General features: G+C 35.3%; 3 protein-coding genes across 8 annotated transcripts; all 3 read left to right on the top strand.

Moving 5' to 3' along the window:
• The first annotated feature begins 371 nt into the window (after positions 1-371).
• Positions 372-7,071, top strand: LOC102605568 (tRNA dimethylallyltransferase 9). Of its 4 annotated transcripts, XR_001474962.1 has the most exons (12): positions 372-688; positions 992-1,045; positions 1,322-1,364; positions 1,971-2,079; positions 2,431-2,629; positions 2,951-3,173; positions 3,795-3,889; positions 3,966-4,060; positions 5,462-5,537; positions 6,244-6,383; positions 6,457-6,620; positions 6,692-7,071. XR_001474962.1 is itself a non-coding variant. In XM_006358886.2 (11 exons), the coding sequence occupies exons 1-11, from the start codon at positions 455-457 to the stop codon at positions 6,539-6,541; spliced, it is 1,353 nt and encodes a 450-aa protein (XP_006358948.1). In that variant the 5' UTR covers positions 372-454; the 3' UTR covers positions 6,542-7,071. The 4 variants fall into 4 exon arrangements, 3 of the variants coding, with proteins under 3 accessions (XP_006358948.1, XP_015169686.1, XP_006358949.1); XM_006358886.2 differs by having other exon boundaries at positions 6,457-7,071; XM_015314200.1 differs by having other exon boundaries at positions 2,951-3,017; positions 6,457-7,071.
• A 1,398-nt stretch (positions 7,072-8,469) lies between these two features.
• LOC102606140 (malate dehydrogenase, mitochondrial-like) lies at positions 8,470-13,090 on the top strand. Of its 2 annotated transcripts, NM_001288017.1 has the most exon segments (15): positions 8,501-8,781; positions 10,727-10,900; positions 11,000-11,168; positions 11,280-11,341; positions 11,480-11,601; positions 12,322-12,344; positions 12,347-12,355; positions 12,358-12,361; positions 12,364-12,375; positions 12,378-12,380; positions 12,383-12,407; positions 12,410-12,415; positions 12,418-12,423; positions 12,426-12,441; positions 12,687-12,833. In NM_001288017.1, coding segments are annotated over 15 exon segments (1,011 nt in total). In that variant the 5' UTR covers positions 8,501-8,538; the 3' UTR covers positions 12,824-12,833.
• A 2,613-nt stretch (positions 13,091-15,703) lies between these two features.
• Positions 15,704-20,088, top strand: LOC102578148 (transcription factor GTE4-like). 2 transcript variants are annotated; one of them, XM_015314198.1, is made up of 6 exons: positions 15,704-15,771; positions 16,034-18,005; positions 18,106-18,148; positions 18,288-18,368; positions 18,496-18,567; positions 19,475-20,088. In XM_015314198.1, exons 2-5 carry the CDS (start codon positions 16,065-16,067, stop codon positions 18,543-18,545), a joined length of 2,115 nt encoding a protein of 704 aa, XP_015169684.1. In that variant the 5' UTR covers positions 15,704-15,771; positions 16,034-16,064; the 3' UTR covers positions 18,546-18,567; positions 19,475-20,088. The 2 variants fall into 2 exon arrangements, with proteins under 2 accessions (XP_015169684.1, XP_006358951.1); XM_006358889.2 differs by lacking the exon at positions 15,704-15,771 and having other exon boundaries at positions 15,892-18,005.
• The last annotated feature ends 222 nt before the right edge of the window (positions 20,089-20,310 follow it).

The raw sequence follows: 20,310 nt of genomic DNA on the forward strand, positions 1-20,310 counted from the left end.
AAATTTATATTTTACAAAAAAAAACTCATCATTTTAAATTTAGAAAAGTTAAAATAAATTATACTCGATATAAAGAGATTATATGTAACACGTGAAAGAATTATATTAACAAATAACTAATTAGTACTATTGCTAATTTATTAAATTAGTGAATCTTTGAAATTAATATGCTTATAAGTTTGTCATACTAATATGTTATTAAAAATATTTATTTATAAAAAGAATATGAACTATATGCAATTTATAATAGATATCATATTTTTTTTAAAATATTTTCTTATAAATTATAATTTACTCATTTAATAGAGAGTAAATAATTTTCACAAATATAAGATTTTCATATTTATCAAACAAATATTAATTTTGAAAAATTAAATTAAGAGGCCTCTAAACTATAGTGTTAAAAAGGGACTTGGCTCCTCTCCGGTAGCCAATCGGTCCAGTTGCTCCAGTCATGATAAGCACCGTCGGGACTGGTGGCGTTCGGATAAGCAGCTATCTCCGGCTGCCGTACACGGTGGAGACACTTCTCCGCCGCCGTTGCCGTCTCTTCACCTCCTGCTCTGCCTCCTCTACTAAGGAGAAAGTTATTGTCATTTCCGGACCTACCGGTGCCGGTAAAAGCAAGCTAGCATTAGAGCTCGCTAAGCGACTCAATGGTGAAATCATCAGCGCGGACTCTGTACAGGTTATTACTTAACTAACCTCATAAATTGCTTCCATTTGGTTAGTTAGAAAATTGAAATTGACAGTAAACAATTGAATAAAATTGAAGTACCAAAACTTGAACTTAAATGAAATAGCAAAAATTATCACAAACTTGTTAATGTTGCTTAACTGAATGCAGTGGTGGAGCTAGGTAGGGTCGAGAAATCACACTTCATTTATATGTATATATAGTAGATGTTCAACCTCTATCATGGCTCTGCTACTGACTGAATGATGTTTGTTGAAATTCAGTTGATTTATGCTTTGTTCTCTGGCTTTATAGGTGTATCGAGGGCTTGATGTCGGTTCAGCGAAGCCTTCCTTTGATGAACGAAAGGTATTGCTTTAGCAAATTTGAATTATGTTTTGCTAATATTAGCATGTTTACTGCCTGGTTTTTTGAGGCATGCTTTTAACATGAAACTTTTTTTGCCTTCTTTTGGTTTCCGCGTAATTTTTGGTTTCATGTTTGGATGTACTGAATGACTAACTTCTGGAGCTTCATTACTACTTGTTTGTCCGTTTGAGGAATGGAAAATACTTTTTGAATTTTATAGAACCATGTGTCAGAGTACTGCCATGACAGACACTTATTTTGCTGTATGTTTTGCAGGAAGTAGTACATCATCTGGTTGACATATTGCATCCATCCGAAGGTATTTCTGTCTAAATTAGAGGGTCTGAGGCATTGAAACAATATTTAGCATGAATTTCAATAGCTGTGCAGCTCATCCCTTCACTCAATGAAGTATGATCTATGCCCTCTACATTGTCATAAATTGTAATTTGGTGCATATATTTGTTGGCGTGTGCATAGTGACAGTCATGACCAATAGAAGCCCTCTGCTTTCCATATTTGTGGAACATCAGAACTTAAAATCAATGAAGGGAACACATCAAAATTCCTCAATTTGTTGAAACCCTCAAATTGACCATTTTATATCTATCATTTCACCTTTGTTTGTTTATGCTCAAGGCATTTGCAATGTTTATACAAATCGTCGAGATTAGTGATCACTGGCATTTGTAACTTTAGACTAACACAACATTCCAGACTCCACTGTGATCAAGAGTCCTTTTTCTAGGGAACCTGTGCCAGTTGGGCGGGGTGGGGCTGTTATTTGAAGTGAAATTTCCTTCATCTGATTTGCTCATATAGTCATATTTAGTTAACTGTATGCCCTATATGATGTGCCCTTAAATTTGTTGTCCTTTAGTTCTAACACATTTTTTTTCTCCTTTTCTTTTGGATATGTCATCAGATTATTCTGTTGGACAATTTTTTGAGGATGCTAGGCAAACTACCAGAGATATCCTTGATAGGGGCCGTGTTCCAATAGTCGCTGGTGGTACTGGATTATATTTGCGATGGTATGTGTAGGATATTACAGCTCACACTTGAAAGCTTCTGGTTAGATTGAGGAGCACATTTCAAAACTAAAGCTAAACTTTTTGGTTGCAACTTGTTCAACAAAGAAGATTCATTCTGTAAAACTACAGACTGTGAGAGAGCAAGAATGAGGATAAGTTTTGTTGAGAGATGTCTATTTACAAGCTTTATTATATTTAAAAATGAAGCTTACATATATCCTGTAACTGATAATAGAATTGGATCTTGGGTGTACGAGAATTCCGTTTTCATGCAGTCTCTACAACTGAGTCACTTAACCTTAAGGGCCATGATCTTCCAACTCACATAATAAATTCTGTCCAATGTTTAAGGTTTATTTATGGGAAGCCAGATGTTCCAAAAGCCTCTCGAGAGATTGCTGCTGAAGTTGACTCAGAGCTTGCAAGTTTACAGAATGATGAAGAGTGGAATGCTGCTGTTCAGTTGTTGGTTAAAGCTGGTGATCCTGGTGCCCAGTCTTTACCGGTAAATGATTGGTATCGCTTGCGTCGCAGGCTTGAAATTGTTAAGGTAAAATTGTGTAACTTTCATGTGCGATTGCTCTGATTTTAACACCTTCTTTGTAGATCACGTGTTGTATGAGTTAGGTTGACATTAGAGATTTCTGTGTTATTGTTTGTCACTTACCGATGTGATTGCAGGGAGAATCTGTGTTTCCTGTCAACTATTGATGTACTTGTAGAGAGAACTTGTATTGGTTTCATAAGAGCTCTTTGTGGTTATGGAATAGTTAAGACTGGATTGAGATGTGCACAACTGTTAGTCCATGTTGTCGCAGCCTGTTCAGTTCATCTTTGGATGAAAAAACTAAATACATTTTTTGTCTTGCAGTCTACTGGGTCACCTCCATCAGCTTTTGAAGTACCATATGATTCTTTCAGAGAACAGCTCATATCAGGTCAAATAGATGCTGCTGATGTCAAGACTTCTGCTGACAAATTGCAGCAGAATGAAATAAAGGATTTGGATTATGATTTTCTTTGTTATTTCCTTTCCACCAATAGGATAGATCTCTATAGATCAATTGATTTTCGGTGTGAAGATATGCTCTTAGGTAAAAGATTAATGAAATTTTTATGATTATTTGCTTTGTTTAATATTCTTTTAAGGTCTTAGAATTCTCAATCACAGCCTCATCCATTATTCACAAGCCTTCTAGGAAGAGCATTCTTTTCTGCCTTAAGATTTTTGCGGTTATCATGATACCTAGGGCTAATTATCTGCTTCTCTTCCTTCCTCTCTTCCTGCCCTTCTTCGTTTCATAACATTTTGATAAGACTGGATGAATTAATTTGATCCTTTCTTTCTCACATTTTGGAAAGACTAGATAAAGTAATTTGATCCTTTCTTTCTCTTTGTTCATAGTTTTGATGTCATCTAAGGATATGTATTCGGATAAGTTTCTTCTGAATAACTGGAGAAACATTTTCTTTGGAAATTGGATAGTGAAATGTGAGCAATTCAAACAAGTACCAGTGATCATTTTGTTAATGAAGGTTAATTCTTCTTCTGAGTTAACCAGTGTGCTTTAATTTTGTAGTCCTTGAGATACTAATTTTTGCTTCAACTAAAATAAATCTTTCTTTTAAATAAGAGCTTTCCATTTTAGTTCCTTAACAACTTTACTTAGAATACCTTGATCCTAATTAATTCATTATGATGGTGCATACTGCAGGAGCAGATGGAATTCTATCTGAGGCAGGGTGGCTTCTTGATGTGGGTCTTTTGCCGAACTCGAATTCTGCTACTCGAGCAATTGGTTACCGACAAGTATATTTGCATCCCTATACCTTGAACACAGTCCAATAGTTTGTTTACTAATATGTGTTTGTTCAAAATCTTTTAGGCAATGGAATACCTTCTAAGATGTAGGGAAAATGGAGGATGGAGTTCTGCTGGGGACTTCTATGAATTTTTATCTGAATTTCAGAAAGGATCACGGTATGTTACTTTCACTGTGACTATGTAATTGTCTCAAATCGTGATGATCTTTGTTGTTCTCGGTTTCTTTGTATAGAAGATATGGATGTAGGGAAAATGACTGTCTTATTGTGTAATAAAATATAATTTTTCAAAATGTTATCTTTCAATAAAATGGCCTTTTAGTATGAACCGTTAAGGCCTCCTTGATTGAAATGTGTTTGATCTAACGGAAATTATTTTATGGAAAATATTTCCGGGGAAATGTTTTTTAGTGGAAGATTATTTTCCCAGAAAATGTTTTCTCGTGTTTGGTTTGTGACTGAAAAATAATTTTTGGAAAAATACATATCAAAGACTGATAATAATTTTAGCAAATTGGATAGTGTTTTACCGAAATTTGACTAATAAAGATTAATAATTATGTCTAAGTGTTGGTTGGAGCAAGTGATATGGAATTAAAAGTCAACATAGTAATAACGAAAATGGCTTTCGTCCATAAGTGAGGGAGGTCATCCCCTCACCCCCAGCAACCAAGCACTAGTGCATGACTTCCTCATGAAAATGTCTTTCTTAGAAAATAACTTCTGTCATAAGTCATAACAAACACTTTCTCTATTATTTCACATATTAAGACAACCTTTCTTTCTTGACATTTAAATGTTGTATTTATATGCAATTTTTCTCTTCTAGTGTCACAGTTTAGTTCTGGAGGCTTATATGTTGTAGTCATTGTATGCGGATTTGCCATGGATCAGCAGAAAGTTCCACAACTATTCCTGATAGAATTTTAATCATGTCTCCCCTGTCACTGTTGAAGACAACTTTCTACTTAACCCTCACTTCCTTGTCTGCTGAGCGAGCCACACTTCTTGATACTATAGTTACTTTTCAAGATGAGAAAAGAGCAGTATGGATGATGTGGATGCAAATGTGAGGAACTTCTGATAGTACTGCCTAAATTGGTCCACTCTTACTCCTGTCTGGGCTCTGGCCCCTTCCATACATTTGAGTCTGGTCCATGCTTTTAGTGCTGGTTTTCCTGATTTGATTGGATTGTCTATAATACTAGTTTCTTGGCAGTAGTATTAGCAATATTCTTGTAGTTTCTTGGCAGTAGTATTAGCAATATTCTTTTAGCGCTGGTTTTACAGTTCTTTCTTCTCTATGTTGTGTAATGCTCTCCATTTCACATTATTTCATTGTTGTTACTTTTCCCATATTGAAACTGCTGAAAATGTTTTTTTAATCCGGGTCTATCGGAAACAACATCTGTATTTCTACGAGGTAGGAGTAAGGTCTTGTATACTCTACCCTCCCCAAACCCTACTTGTGGGGTTACACTTGGTATGTTGTTGTTGTCTATAATGTTATTTCTTGCAAGTTATAAGCTGATTGACTGATTCTTATATTCTTGTGCAGAAATTTTGCAAAAAGGCAGATGACATGGTTTCGCAATGAACAGATTTATGAGTGGATAGATGCTTCTAAACCTTTGGTATGCCATTTCTGTTTTTATAAGGAATTGTTGTGCCTTTCTTTTTGTTAAATAGAACTTTTATCAAGTTGGACATTTCTCTTCATTCCGGATGCTGTAGCTGAGTTTCTCCTGGTTTATAAAAGTCGTTCACGATTCCTTTTATTGACAGTATGAAATGCATACAGTCATGCATGCATTATATATATGCGGATATTTTCATCATCTCTTTGGGTATCCCATGGTTGGTATATTCTGAGTTGTGTCAGTCTGGATATGAAAGGTTGATTCTGGAAGGTTCAGAACAATAGTGGGTCCTTTTCTTAGCAATAATTACCTTAGTGTGGGAAGATTCTCTTTCAAATTGTTTTCTTCTTTTTTTCATTGAGCTACAATCAGTTTCACAATGACCTCCTTTGGTTTTAGATGCTTATTCTTGCCTTCAGACTTCTCTTTTTCCAAAAGCATGCCTTGAGGGAAAATATAGGCAGTGAACAATTAATTGTAAGAAATAGGGATTCTTTGACTTGGAGTTGGCATGTGATAATTTTCAGTTTTCCTTTTTTCAAGGAACATGTTTGTTTCATGTGCAGAGGCAGTCGTTTCTTCCCCTATGAAAAATTGTTTAATTGTTTAATCTTACCTATTATTGGGCCTTATCTCTCAGTAGCATGAGCCATGAAGCACGTCAAATTCTCCTGTTGACATCTGAAAATGGCATTTACAGGAAAAGGTGCTTAGCTTCATATGTGATTCATATAACAGTCAGGATGGCCATCTCCAGATGCCTGAGTCACTTCGTATGCGGAAAGATATAAGAAATCACCGTCAAGCTGCAGAATTGAAGACCTATCGTACAATAAACAGGTATGAACTTGAAATATAGAAACAAAAATCTTCACTCATTTTCTCCTAACCTGAAATCCCTCTGTATGTGAAGGCATTTCATTGGGCATGAAGATTGTGTGGATGTTCTGGACTGGATAAAGAAGACCTATGGCCAACCGACCGACTCTCTTTGTTAACCAACATCTAAAGGACTTTGTCTTTCACTTCAAGTTGTCAAAATCAAAACATCCAAAAGTTGTTCTCATTGTTATCAAGGTTAGCTTATGGAGATGATTACAACTTTTTTTAGTATTTTGATTTGGTTCGAGCTGTGAAATTGGCACCAGGGTGGCCTGACTACATTAAACTCCCTTGGGATGTGGCACTTCCCTAATGTTTACCGAGCTGCCCTTTTTCAGATTTGATTGCTACTTTTCCCTTAAAATTTGGATTGTTTAAGATGTGGACTAGAGAGTTGTCTTTCTCTATTTCTATAGTATTGTGAAGGTTGAAGTTGTACAATTGAAGAGGGTTGCAGCTAATGAGGCCGTCGAGCTGTGGCTTGGGGATGTCAATCTGCATCTGGGAAATTTTGTACTTGTAGGATTCTGTTCAAGAACTCTATTTGCCAGAAAATCATACATTTTCCAAATTTGTGACTTTTTTTGAGCCATGTATATTTGTTTGCAGTTGTTCTATATAATAATGCACTTAAGTTCTTATATTTTCTGCATTGAGATACTCGCATTATGATCTCTGACAGATTTTTCGGACAAGGCGAGTAAACGAAGGTCCAACAGAAGGTTAGATATTAGAATTTTTTTACTTTTGTCTCATATAATTGATACGTGCGAGGTTTTCTTTTTGTTTCACAAATTGGTGGACTCAAAAGTTTGTACCAAAAAGTGTAAAGAATTGGGTTCACTAACTTGTAAAACAGAAAGTATAACTTGTGTTAGCTGTATGAGGCATAAAAAAAATGTTCTCGATATCATAAAGATGATGAGCCTTTTTTTCCTTAGTGTAAAGATGAGAACTTGGTCCGCAAACGCAACGATATTTGCAGATAATATGCTTCATTGTGATTGATTAAGATAGAAAGAATATGCTTCATTTGTTAATGCACTAGGAAAATATTAAATAAAGTACAATCATTATTATTAAGTATTTTTTTTAAAATTGACTAAAACAACACATAAATTGAGACGCATAAAATATATTCAAAGGTAAATAATTAGACGCGTTTAGTAGGTGAGATGAGATAAAACAAAAATATCTCATGCGTTGGATATCTCCATGAGATTAACTATTTTCATCATTTTATTATTTATCTTATCGATTAAGCATGAAAAAATAATTTTACTTTATTGTATGAGATTACTATCTCATTCGGTGTATCAAACAAAAGTTATAACTTATTACGAGCCTGGTTGGATGGGCATATGAAAAGTTACTTATGAGCCAAAAATTAAAAATCATACACGTAGTCCGTAGATGGTATCCTATTTTTAATTTCTGACTTATTTTAAAACTTATTTGGCCTAAAAGTGGATGCTTAAAAGCACTTTATAATCTTTCCAAATACCTTCAAAACTAAAAAACTACTAAAAAGTCAATGCATCTAAAAATAAGTTAATCTAAATGGGACTAAGTCAAGAATTTTAAGTTGCTTCAATGGTATAGTCAATACTCCCTCCGTTTACTTTTAAGTTTCTATTTTAAATTTTACATGCGGTTAAGAGATAATGATGAATATAAATTTTGTTTAGTCTCAGCCTCTCAAGTCTCAAGTCTTGAGAAATAAATAATTAATATAAAGAATTAAATAAGAAAAGAATAATTATATTTTTTGATATGTTAAAATTAATGTGTAACTACTAAATAATATTGTGTAGTAAATGAAACTGTTCCTCATTAATCAAAGATTTTGAGTGCCATCTCCAAATAAAGTTTTATTTTACACAAATTCAAATTTTAGGGTAAATATTAAATATTGGATAAAAAGATTTTTAAATACTAGAGAACAAGTAAAAATGAATCAAGGGAATATTTACCGGCAGAAAATCAGGGGACCCATTCCTAGAAATTTACGAATCTATAGCCAGTATAAATACTGTAGTCGGCTTCACGCAACTCAACACTCCCTTTGAACATTTCTCTCATTTTCGACTTCACATTTTTCTCCGCCATAGCAATGAGGACATCCATGTTGAGAACTCTGGCTCGCAGAACCTCAACCGCCGGAAGACGCCGGGGATTCGCATCGGAGTCTGCTCCGGACAGGAAAGTTGCTATTTTAGGTGCAGCTGGAGGGATCGGGCAGCCGCTGTCACTTCTCATGAAACTGAATCCTTTAGTTTCCAGACTTGCACTCTACGATATTGCTGGAACTCCTGGTGTTGCCGCTGATGTCAGCCACATCAACACCAGATCTGAGGTTAATTTCTGCTTTATCTTGCCTGTTACTCCATGTTTTACGCTCTTCGTGATGAGTGTGTGGTTTCTCACTCTTCTAAGCCCTAGAATTTTAACTGCTCTGATGTATCAGTGTCCTTTGATGAATATAGGGACTTGATTTCTGTTTTTATGTTGATGACTCGTTGCGTTTATCTCACAAGTTGATCTAATCTTTGTATGTTTATGTGAATCTGTACCTGTGATTTCGTTGAGTTTTGTTTTGATTCCTATTATATTTGCTAATTATATGCCAGGTATGATGATGATAAGCTAAATATTAAATAATGATGTGAAGGCATAGAATTATCAGAAAAAAAACTCTTATCAAATTTTATCTAAGCATTTGTTGTAGATGACTTCAACATTCAATGGCAAATACTCCAGTGATTATTATTACTATTAGAATCTCTATACTGTAATCCTTGATTCCTTGTGAACTTCTCAAGCAAAAACTCATTGGAATTAAACTACAAAAATGTGAAATAAATATTACATTTCTCTAGTTAAGATGACAACTTTACTTTGCTAACAAGGGAGTTGATTGCAATTTGGGATTATGGAGAAGCGTTTCTCAGAACAAATTGCTAGGATAAGTCGAAGTAAGACGTAATATATCCACGTTTAGCTCTCCTACCATAAGGACGAAGGTGAAGAGAGATTGGATAAAACTGCGGTGTCACTCAATCTCTTGAAGAGAATAATGTGATAGATTGGTTGATAGAAATATATTGATTGAAGTGCTCAATCTTTTGATGTGAATGACGTGATAAACGAAAATGCAGTAGATTGATTGAATTTTAGTGATTGAAGTGAAAGAGTGCTTCGAGATTCCTACTTGAGAAGGTAAATTTAGAAAATGGTTGTGAGATCAACAATGTGATATGGGGTGAACTTTGGGTCTCAGATGCTTATTATATCCGCAAGATTAACTGTCATTGGAACTTTAGATGCAAATATAGATGTGCTGTCATATAAGATTGGACAAAAATAGAAATGATCACATTAGGCAAAAAGTGCAAGTATAGGATTAATTAGTAAAAAGTTGCCATATATGGTTTGGCTATGCCTTGCATAAACCTACAAACACTAGTCCTTACGTACGGCATTGTGGTGATTGAAGATGCTATAAAAAGAGATCAGGTTGAACTAAAATCATGTGGAAGAAAATTGCTTTAAGAGTAGTATGATCTCTCTGTATCAATGCGGATTTATCTAAGAATATATCTATAAGGGGTAGCTAGACTAAGCCTTAGTCATTGTTACACTAGCTTTAGCTTCAAATAGGGATAGGTGTGAAGTTTGGAGAACTTTTAGTTTTAGGGACTCCTAATTTACCATAAAAGATAAATTACTTATATCAAAATGAAATGGACCCAAATACAGCAAGATATCTAGAGAATTTATATCATTGACCCCTGCAGTTAGAGATTGAGGTATAGTTAATTAAATTGCCTGATGTTCTTATTACTTTATAGTTTATAGTCAATATACAAACTTTTCTCAAAATACACGGAGAGATAATATGTAAGAAATGGTTAACTGAATAAGTGATCAAATATAAGGTTATTCTTTTCTGATTTATGTGCTCTTATGCATCTATTCCTAATACTTGTAATGTTATACATTACTGAATTTGGTATAACTACATAATTAATGTTGATATTGTGAACACTGAGAGTAAACGTGAAAACCAAACGCTAAACAACTAATGCAGAATTTAGTTGGGGGCTTATTTTAAAATATATGGATCTTCTGAAAGACCCCTAACTTTTTTCCTAATGATGTAATCCTTTGCACAATAAGCCAAACAGTGTTATATTTTTTATCCCACTTGCCTCACCTGCAATCCACAAACTGAACGGCCTCAGTGTCTGATCCCTAGTCCTTGCAGTTCCTTGACCATTGTTTTTTTCCTGGACTTGCAGATTTTGGGTTATGCAGGAGAAGAACAGCTAGGGAAGGCTTTGGAGGGAGCTGATGTTGTCATTATTCCGGCTGGTGTGCCACGAAAGCCTGGTATGACCCGTGATGATCTGTTCAACATTAACGCTGGTATTGTTAAGTCTCTTTGCACAGCTATTGCAAAGTATTGCCCTCATGTAAGTACCCATATTGGTTTACATATTAGTTTAGATGTTGGAGTAACAAATACCAACTCTTCCTCTTTCCTCTAATACCTCCCCTCAAATCTCCAAAAGGCACTTGTCAATGTGATCAGCAACCCCGTGAATTCCACTGTCCCAATTGCATCTGAGGTGTTCAAGAAGGCTGGAACCTATGATGAGAAGAGACTCTTTGGAGTGACCACACTTGATGTTGTTAGGGCAAAGACTTTCTATGCTGGAAAAGCTAAAGTTAATGTTGCTGGTATGCATCATAGTGATTTCCATCTTTGATTTGCTTCTATTTCATTGTATTAAACCGTCAATTCATGTAAAGTTCTTATTCACTACTAAATATTTTGGTGCATTGTTCCAGATGTCATTGTCCCCGTTGTTGGTGGTCACGCTGGCGTAACTATCCTCCCGTTATTTTCCCAAGTAATCTTTCTTTTCTTTTGTTTAATCTAGGTTATTTAAAAATTACGTCTACCTCGTGTTGACTCATAAAAAAAGATTAATTCCACATTGTAACTTTACTAATTCTTGTATTGTTGTTATCTCTAAATGTTGCAATAGGCCACTCCAAGTGCAAATTTGTCAAGTGAAGAAATTGAGGCACTCACCAAGCGCACCCAAGATGGTGGCACTGAAGTTGTGGAGGCCAAGGCTGGAAAGGGTTCAGCCACCCTCTCGATGGCGTATGTTTCTATTCATGCTCTCTTTTACTTATTTAAGTTGCAATGTTTTCATGAAAGTTTCTCTGTTTGGTGGCAAGAACTTTCTGGTATTGACAAGGAACACCTGCATAAGTGTCTTCCGCTAACGAGAGTCAAATTCTTGTAAAGAGGGTCTAGAGTTGCTTGACAACTCTATTTGTTCCTCTTTATGTGACCATATACCCTTTATAGTCCTTTTAAAAAGGAAAGACTTCCTAAACCTGGAAGTAATTTAAGAAACTCTCCATTTTATCCTTGATGAGAAGCCACACAAATGTTATGACATGTTTAAGAGCACAAGTCCCAATTCTTTTCTTTCTTGAACTCTCTGCACAATCAAATAAATTCACATAAATTAAAATGGAGCGAATATATTTTGACAGGTTTTCGCAATACTAATTTACAACATGATACCTTTTTCTGCATGTGTTGTCACATGCCACAACTGGAAATTAACACGTGCTGCATAGTGGCCAAGATTGTGCAATCTTAATAACGTCTTGAATATAAAGTTTCCATGCACCTAGTATTGAAGTGAACTACTTGTCAAAACAATGCATTGAAGAGAACTTGCCCCACTCAGTATATTGTTATAAAAAATAAGAAAGACTTTTATTTTTTGTCACTGGTCCTATACACCTTATTTGCATATCTTTCTTTGTGTGGTTACTGGGTTTTGAGCAATTTGTTTCACTTCTGCAGCTATGCTGGTGCCATCTTCGCGGATGCTTGCTTGAAGGGACTGAATGGGGTTCCAGATGTTGTAGAGTGTTCATTCGTACAGTCAACTGTGACAGACCTGCCATTCTTTGCATCCAAGGTAATGATGTCCTCTTCTAACCTAAATGGTGCTTGAGTGCCTATTTGCTATTAAATGTATCTGCCTTGCTGTCACTCGATTTTGCATCTGTATAGAGGGATCTTCATTTTCTGTCAGTCGATGACATTATTTTCAATCTGATGATCCCTCTCACAATGAGGGTATAAAATGGGAGATTGATATGATAACTCTTCTTTTGCTGGTTATCGTTCTTCTGATTTCAACACTTGTTTGAACTATTTTCAGGTGAGACTCGGGAAAAATGGCGTGGAAGAAGTCTTGGGATTAGGCGCACTTTCAGACTACGAGAAAGAAGGACTTGAAGCTCTTAAACCAGAGCTGAAATCGTCCATTGAGAAAGGAATCAAATTTGCCCACGCCTAATTAAACATAAAAAAAGAAAATGATACTTTGAAGTTTTGCCAGCTCTATTTTTGGATACATTTGAGTTGCATAATATTTTGCGAGCTCCTCGCTGCATTAGATTTAGCTTTTATAGTCTGAGATAGTAGAGGTGTTAGATATATAGCATATATATATTTGTAGAAAATAATCATTGGCAGTCTTGTGATGGGTGCATTTTCTTTAAATAATCTACAACGTTGAACATGCAGATTCATTTATTACACATGCAGATTTATTTGGTAAAAAGGGAGTAGTAAATTGGGTTTTCTTAACTCTATTTTATTTGAATGTAATTGTTAATTAAGTCATTTTGGTATTCATTAATTGGAAAAATAATAAATTTAAATAAGGACTTAGAATCTTGATTAGTTAATCTCGTCTCTTGATTTATTACTTTCCTGAAATAGTGTGGTTTGCTTGACTTGAGATAGTATGTTCCTGCATACATTAATTTCCTCCAGTATTTCAACTGCGCCATATAGGTCGAGACTCATAGCATTTTTCAGTTAGTAATGAGATTGCACCATGAATCAACTCTTAGCCTCTTCTATTTTTTGGTGATAGATGAATTGACTCAACATATTCAAGGTGAGGTGCCATGATATAAGTTATTTGTCTATGATATAGTTGTTAGACAAGACTCGTAGCGTAGTTTAACACTTATAAGCTTGAGGTTCGGTGACAAACTCTGGAGGTCAAAAGGGTTCATGTTAAGCGGGACTAAGACAGTTTTTGGAGTGCAAGTTCAGTGATGTACACATGAGGATATTGTGGAGGTGAGACTTGATTCACATGTCAAAAGAAAATATAATAATTTTTAAGTATCTTGGGTCAATTGTTCAATGTACGTATTGGGGAATCAACAAAAATATCACACATTATATGATTGCAAAATGGATGAAATGAAGGCTCACATCCATAATCTTATGTGATAAGAAGATGTCATAAAAACTTTAATACCTGATGTCGACCTCCTTATAAACAGTGAATGATCCAATTTATTTATTTGAAAACCGGCTCCTTCCTCTACTCCTATTTCGACTCTTATACATGTTGTCACCTTTCAAACCAAGCTCAAGGCCTGCTTTAGCTTGCCAGGCAAGTTCTAAAAATCAGATGATCCATTGTATCACATAATTCAAACAAGGACATATTTCATTACGACTTTTTTATTTGATTTCATAGTCCTAAAATATAAGAAAAATAATTAAATGATTATTGTATCTGCTGAGAAATTTATTTCAAAAAGTCGAACGATATTTCATTAAGTATTTTTGTGCTTTTAATATAATATAATATGTGTAATGTTGCACGTTAATAATTGTACGCCGTCAATATTCAGTATAATATTTAAGTTAAATATGTTATTATGACATGAAGAGGGGTATGTTGCTTTAATAAAGTATCTTTAATAAAATTCAATTTGATAGTAAATCAACTTGAAGTTATTACTAACTTATGATTATGTCCAGAAAGAAATATTGCTAAAAGATTTGTAGGTTTAAGAAGTATATTAAAAATAAAATAGGGTTTACACTTATTAAGAACCTAAAAATCATTTAATATTTTGAAGGAGATTTCGGTCGATTAACATTTATATTCATACCATATAATAACTAGTTTCTATAAATGTGCGATAGATGTTAATAATAATCCTAGATATTTAGTCGATCAACATTTCATGTTCATCAATTATTCATATAAATGAAGAACAGTTTGAATTTAATATAAAATCTTGAGGATAAACTTGTGTGTTGGAATATTATTATCCAGTGTTATTACATTTTAAATCCTGAGGTGAATTTTGAGTAGGAAAACAAAAAATACTATTAAACTCAACCCCTATTTTAACCAAAAATCTCATATATGATTAAATGTGCGGCTCATAACATCACATATTAAATAAATGTCCAAAAAAGGTCCAAAGTTACTAAGCTTAGTAAATGTGATTAATTTTTGCTTGCTTAAATACATAAATATAGCTACTTCCCTTTTAACTTAACATCAAATTGACATCTAAATCCTCAAATTTTGAGTGTACATAAATAAACATTTAAATTTGTATAAATTTAAACAAGTAAACACACATATTCTATATGACATAATACACACGTAGGACGCTACATAAGACGTGTATTGCTACGTAGGACACTACACATATTATTTGTGTCTACTTATTCAACTTTATACACGTTTAGATTTTTATTTATTCACACCCAAAATTGAAAAACATATATATCAACTAAGACCAAATTAAAAAAAACATAATATATAAACACGCCCTTTAACTTAATCCCAACCAATATCTATGCCAAACTTGTATAAAGTTGAACAAATAGACACATATATTCTACATGACGTCCTACTTGACAATTTCACATCCTACGTGTATTATGTCACGTAGGACACATATATCTATTTATTAGATTTCATACATGTTTAAACGTCTACTTATACACACCCAAAGTTAAAGAACATAATCAAATTAAAAAATATATGTATACATTATATCAATTAAAAAACACATTCATATATTATACTTAAACAAACAAATGAGTGTTAAACCATGTGTTCATACATAAATATAAGCTAAATCATGTGATTATACATGACCTAAATAATTTTCAACCTTATAGTTTAATTTTCCCCCGATATAAAATATGACAAGTAAAAATGATCCCGAGAAGAACCACGAGGGTAAGCAAGTAAAGTAAAAACAAAAAAATATTATGTCATCCCACGTTTTCCCAACATATTACTTGGCAAAAGGACAAATGCCACTTTGGTAATAACAGTAGGCTCCGACACGACAAGCGCGTGTCAACAACATTATAAAACAGAAAGTAAACTGTACGTACACAACCCAAGCGAGTACATTTTTAGATCCGACCCGAAAAAACTCTCTCTCTCTCTCTCTCTCTCAACAGGTAATCATCTCTCTCTCTCTCTTCTGCTATGCTCTGTCCCCAATTTTCTTAACCCTAATTTTATTGTTCCCCAATTTTTTTATTTTATTTTTTACTTTTTTTGTAATTTTTTTTGTTTTTACTATTTTATTATTTTTTTTTTCGATCTGTTTGAACTAGGGTTTCGGAATATTGTTGTTACGATTCATGGGGTTCTGAGGAACCCTAGTTTTTGTTTATGGTTGAAGATGTTGTTATGGTGATTTTGGTGGATTTTTTTCAGGTTTCTGGTGTTATTTGGTTTGATTTCATGTATGGCTTCACATGCCGACGATTTGAAATCTAGAGAAAGGTTAAGGTGGGGAAGCCCTACCAAAGTTTATACCCGGAAGCGTAGAAGGATCCAAAAGAAGGATGACCCGATTCCGATCTCCGCTGCGCCGGATGTCAACAAGGGGAGCAGCAAGGATGCGAATGGTTATGTTGTACAGGCTGGGGAATTGGAATCTGCAGAAGAATCGGAGCGGTTGCAGTATCGTCAGGAGGAGGAAGAACCTCAATTGAAAGATTCTTTGCCGTGTGATTTGGAATTGGAAGATGGGAGGGATAGGGATCAGGTAGAATTGATAAATGGTGGACAAGGGCAGGATGATACCCTTGGATCACAGGGAGATTTAGATGGTAGAGAAGTGGCTAACGTTGGTGGCAGCCCAATTGTGGAGGCTAATAATGGTGGGGATGTTCGGGGTGAAGAGGCTGCTATGGCGAGTTATACAGATGGATTAACTAGAGAGCATGCTGAGCTGGATTCGACAGTTAAGCCTGTAATTTCTAGGGTTCGAGATAGAATTAGGATTAATATAGGGGGAGCGACATCAAGAGCGGAGATTAGAGGTATTAGGAGGGACTTAGCGGGTGAGCTTGATCAGATTAGGAGTTTAGTTACAGAGCTTGAAGCTAAGGAGCTTCAGCTGACCACACATGATACAAATACTAATGGTGGTTTTAATAATGTTGGTAGGATAACCGCTATTCCTAATGGTGCTGTTAATTCTAGTCAACCACGACATATCGATAATGGTGTGATGAATAGTAGGGCTTTAGTGCGAGTGAATTCAGAGATGGGTTTGGTGGGGCACCCTGGATCGAGACCATTCCAGCGACCAAGGGTTGCAGTTGTGGAAAACAATAATGTAGTTGCTGAGTTTGTGGAGAAGGAGAAGAGGACTCCGAAGGCCAATCAGTATTACACTAATTCCGAATTCTTACTTGGGAAGGATAGATTGCCCCCGGAAAGCAATAAAAAATTTAAGCCAAATGGTGCTGGGAGGAAACACAATGGTGAGTTGGAGAAGGGGTATCCATTTGGCGTTGGCTTTGGCTTTGATAAACATAGGAATCAGGTGTTTAAGAGATGCACCACCCTGCTTCAGAGGTTAATGAAGCACAAGCATGGGTGGGTATTTAATGAGCCAGTGAACGTGGAGGGTCTTGGGCTGCATGATTATCATGCTATCATCAAGCATCCTATGGATTTGGGCACTATCAAAGCTAGGTTATCTCAAAATCAGTACAAGTCTCCCAGGGAGTTTGCTGAGGATGTGAGACTTGTCTTCCGTAATGCCATGACTTATAATCCCAAAGGACATGATGTTCATGTTATGTCGGAACAGTTGTTAAAGATTTTTGAAGAGAGGTGGGCAGTTATAGAGGGCGAGTTTAATCCGGATTGGAGGTATCAAATGTATCATGATGCAGGTTTGCCTACCCCAACTTCAAGAAAGGTCCCTCAGCCTTCTCCCTTTGCCCGTGCTTCTGTAACTTCTCATGCCGCTCCACCTGCTTCTCAAGCAAGGACTTTGGATAGGTCTGAGTCAATGACTGGACCAGCTGATTTCAGGTTCAAGCCATCACGCGTTGCTCATGTTGGTAGGGTACCAGTTCCTAAGAAACCTAAAGCAAATGATCCCGATAAAAGGGATATGACCTATGAAGAAAAACAGAGACTCAGCACACATCTTCAGAGTTTACCTTTAGAAAAGCTTGATGCTGTTGTTCAGATTATTAAGAAGAGGAACTCAACATTCTATCAACATGATGATGTGATTGAAGTAGACATAGACAGTGTTGATGCGGAAAGCCTCTGGGAGCTTGAAAGGTTTGTGACCAATTACAAAAAGAACTTAAGCAAGCAGAAGAGAAAGACTGAACTTGCTCAGCAAGCCAGAGGAACTACACGGACTGCCCCAGTCATGGTGAGCTTTGATCTAGATATCCCTCCCTCTTTTCCTTCTCCACCTTTGTTTTACATTTTTGTCTGGTAGGGATTTCTTAATTTGTGGCATTTCTTTACAGAATTCTGCTCCTATGGTTGCTGGTGCACTGAACAGTAATACTGGTAAGCCTCTTATACATGTGACTATTTTCCCAGATTGATATCAAGGTTCATGCTTTAGGTGGAAAATCTCATAGAACATGGTTCTATGGTTTTACATGACTAGCTAAAAATAACACCAGTGCTCTTGCTACGAGTGCAGAAGCAGGAAGACAGATGGATAATGCAAGCAGTTCCAGTAGTTCAAGCAGTTCCAGCAGCGATTCGGGTTCATCGTCAAGTGGTAATACTGATTATCTTTTGCATGTTTCATCTTTAAATGCACCATAATTGTCTCATGTTTAATTTCATTGATTTTGCAGCCAGTAGTTCACTGCATGTGTCTGATATCTTTTGCTCTATCTTTTCAGATTCTGATAGTGATAGTTCCTCTGGATCCGGATCTGAAGCGGCCCGTTGATGCGAAAGGCCACTTAGCGCAGGTGAGTCAGATAGCTAACTTTTTTCTTATTTCTTGTGGACTTGCACCTTTTTTGTGATTGGTTTGGCTCTTGCAAAGTTCTCTTGCGCATGCTGTTGATTAAATCATTGAAGGTGAACATATGGTAGTTTGGGTGGGGGAGGGACTTGTTGATGGTGTATGCAACTCTAGTCCGTAAATATTTTTAGATAAGATTGTTGTGGACTAGATAGTTGTAAAGCTACCCTAATTAACGTATCTTATTACTTGTTATCTTTTTAATTTTTAATTAAAAAAAAGACCTATGGAATAAATAATAAAGAAGAAGTCATAAGTTTCTGAAAATGATTAATGTTGATCCTATTTAACGCAAAATATTGTCATACCATATAAGTTAGCACATTAATGGAATCACCAAATTATCTTTAAAAAGTTGGAAAATTTTGTGATTCCCTTGTTTGTCAATATTTGGTAAGTACCCCTTTTGTGTAGTACTCCTTAAATATTGAATATTAAATCTAGTGTCCACATTATTTGATTTTTCAATTTTCTACTTATCGTAGGTTAGCTTTGAATTCGCCTGGATTATCAATCAGTCCATTGAAGGATTATTTACTATTTGATTTGAAATCATTCGAAATGATAATAAGATATGGCTAAGTCGTTGTTTTTCTGGGTAAAAAATGATTTTTTGCATCTAAATAGTGTGTGAGCTACTGGTGAAGGAGGGAAAAATGAATTAAGGTCATTAATAGTGTGTGCGCCGTCAGTTATTCTGGACTGCTTTTTGGGGTCCAGTGCTATATGGATCTTTGTTGCTATTCACTATTTTATTCCATTATTGAATTTTCTCTTAACAATGTTTATGATGTTTCTTCTTAGATTCAGGAGAAGTTCTAAATTCTTTTGTCTATCTTGTTGTTTTGCAGGAATTCTTCATGGATGTCTTTAGCTGTGTACTCATCTGAAGGTTCCAAGATGAAGGTCCTCTTCTGGTTGAAGGACGTCTGCAATCAAGAACTTCAAGTTTTATCATCGAAGAGATAAGTGATTTTGGAAGAGTCAGACATCTCATTCTTAACATTATTTATGATGTTATTTCTATACAAGTGTTATTGGTTATGGTAGTCATGCGAGTGATGTAGCACCTGTAAATTGCTTCACCAGTTTTGCTTATACATGTGCTGGGATTTTCATTCATAGCATTGCACACAGTTAGAGCAGCTAGGTTTGCTTTGTGCGATGTCCTGCAGCTGGACTTGGTTGTAGTTGTAGAAACCAAGTATGATGGTAGGAATGCATATTGTAAAAATTATTAGGGATCTTAAGTGGAAATGATAATGGAGGTGTGTACATATTTTCCCATTCATCTTCCGGGCAACTTTTTGCAAAAAATTTATATGTATTTTCCCCTGAAGTAGACGCAATCAGGATTGAACGTCAGTTAAGCTCTCATTATGTCCGAAAATGCTACTGTGTATGTTGGTCTTTTGACTTGGAATTAATAGAATGAATCCTGAGGGATCTTGGTTGATTTTTCTGAGTTGTGTATAATGATCTCTTGTTATGTTCTGAAAGTTCACAAGAGTAGTTGTGGTATTTGATTGCCTCTTATTATGGTTTTAAGTTTTATCATAAGTACTGATTTTTACTGCAATTTTAGACTATAGTCTAGTAATAAATATTTTTTTTGACTAACTGCATCATGCAGGAGATGAACTTTCTCTTATTCAAAACCGTGCACGAGATTTTCATCTCAATCTTT

Source organism: Solanum tuberosum, unplaced genomic scaffold (assembly GCF_000226075.1).
Source record: "Solanum tuberosum cultivar DM 1-3 516 R44 unplaced genomic scaffold, SolTub_3.0 scf00283, whole genome shotgun sequence".
Taxonomy (NCBI): Eukaryota; Viridiplantae; Streptophyta; class Magnoliopsida; order Solanales; family Solanaceae; genus Solanum; species Solanum tuberosum.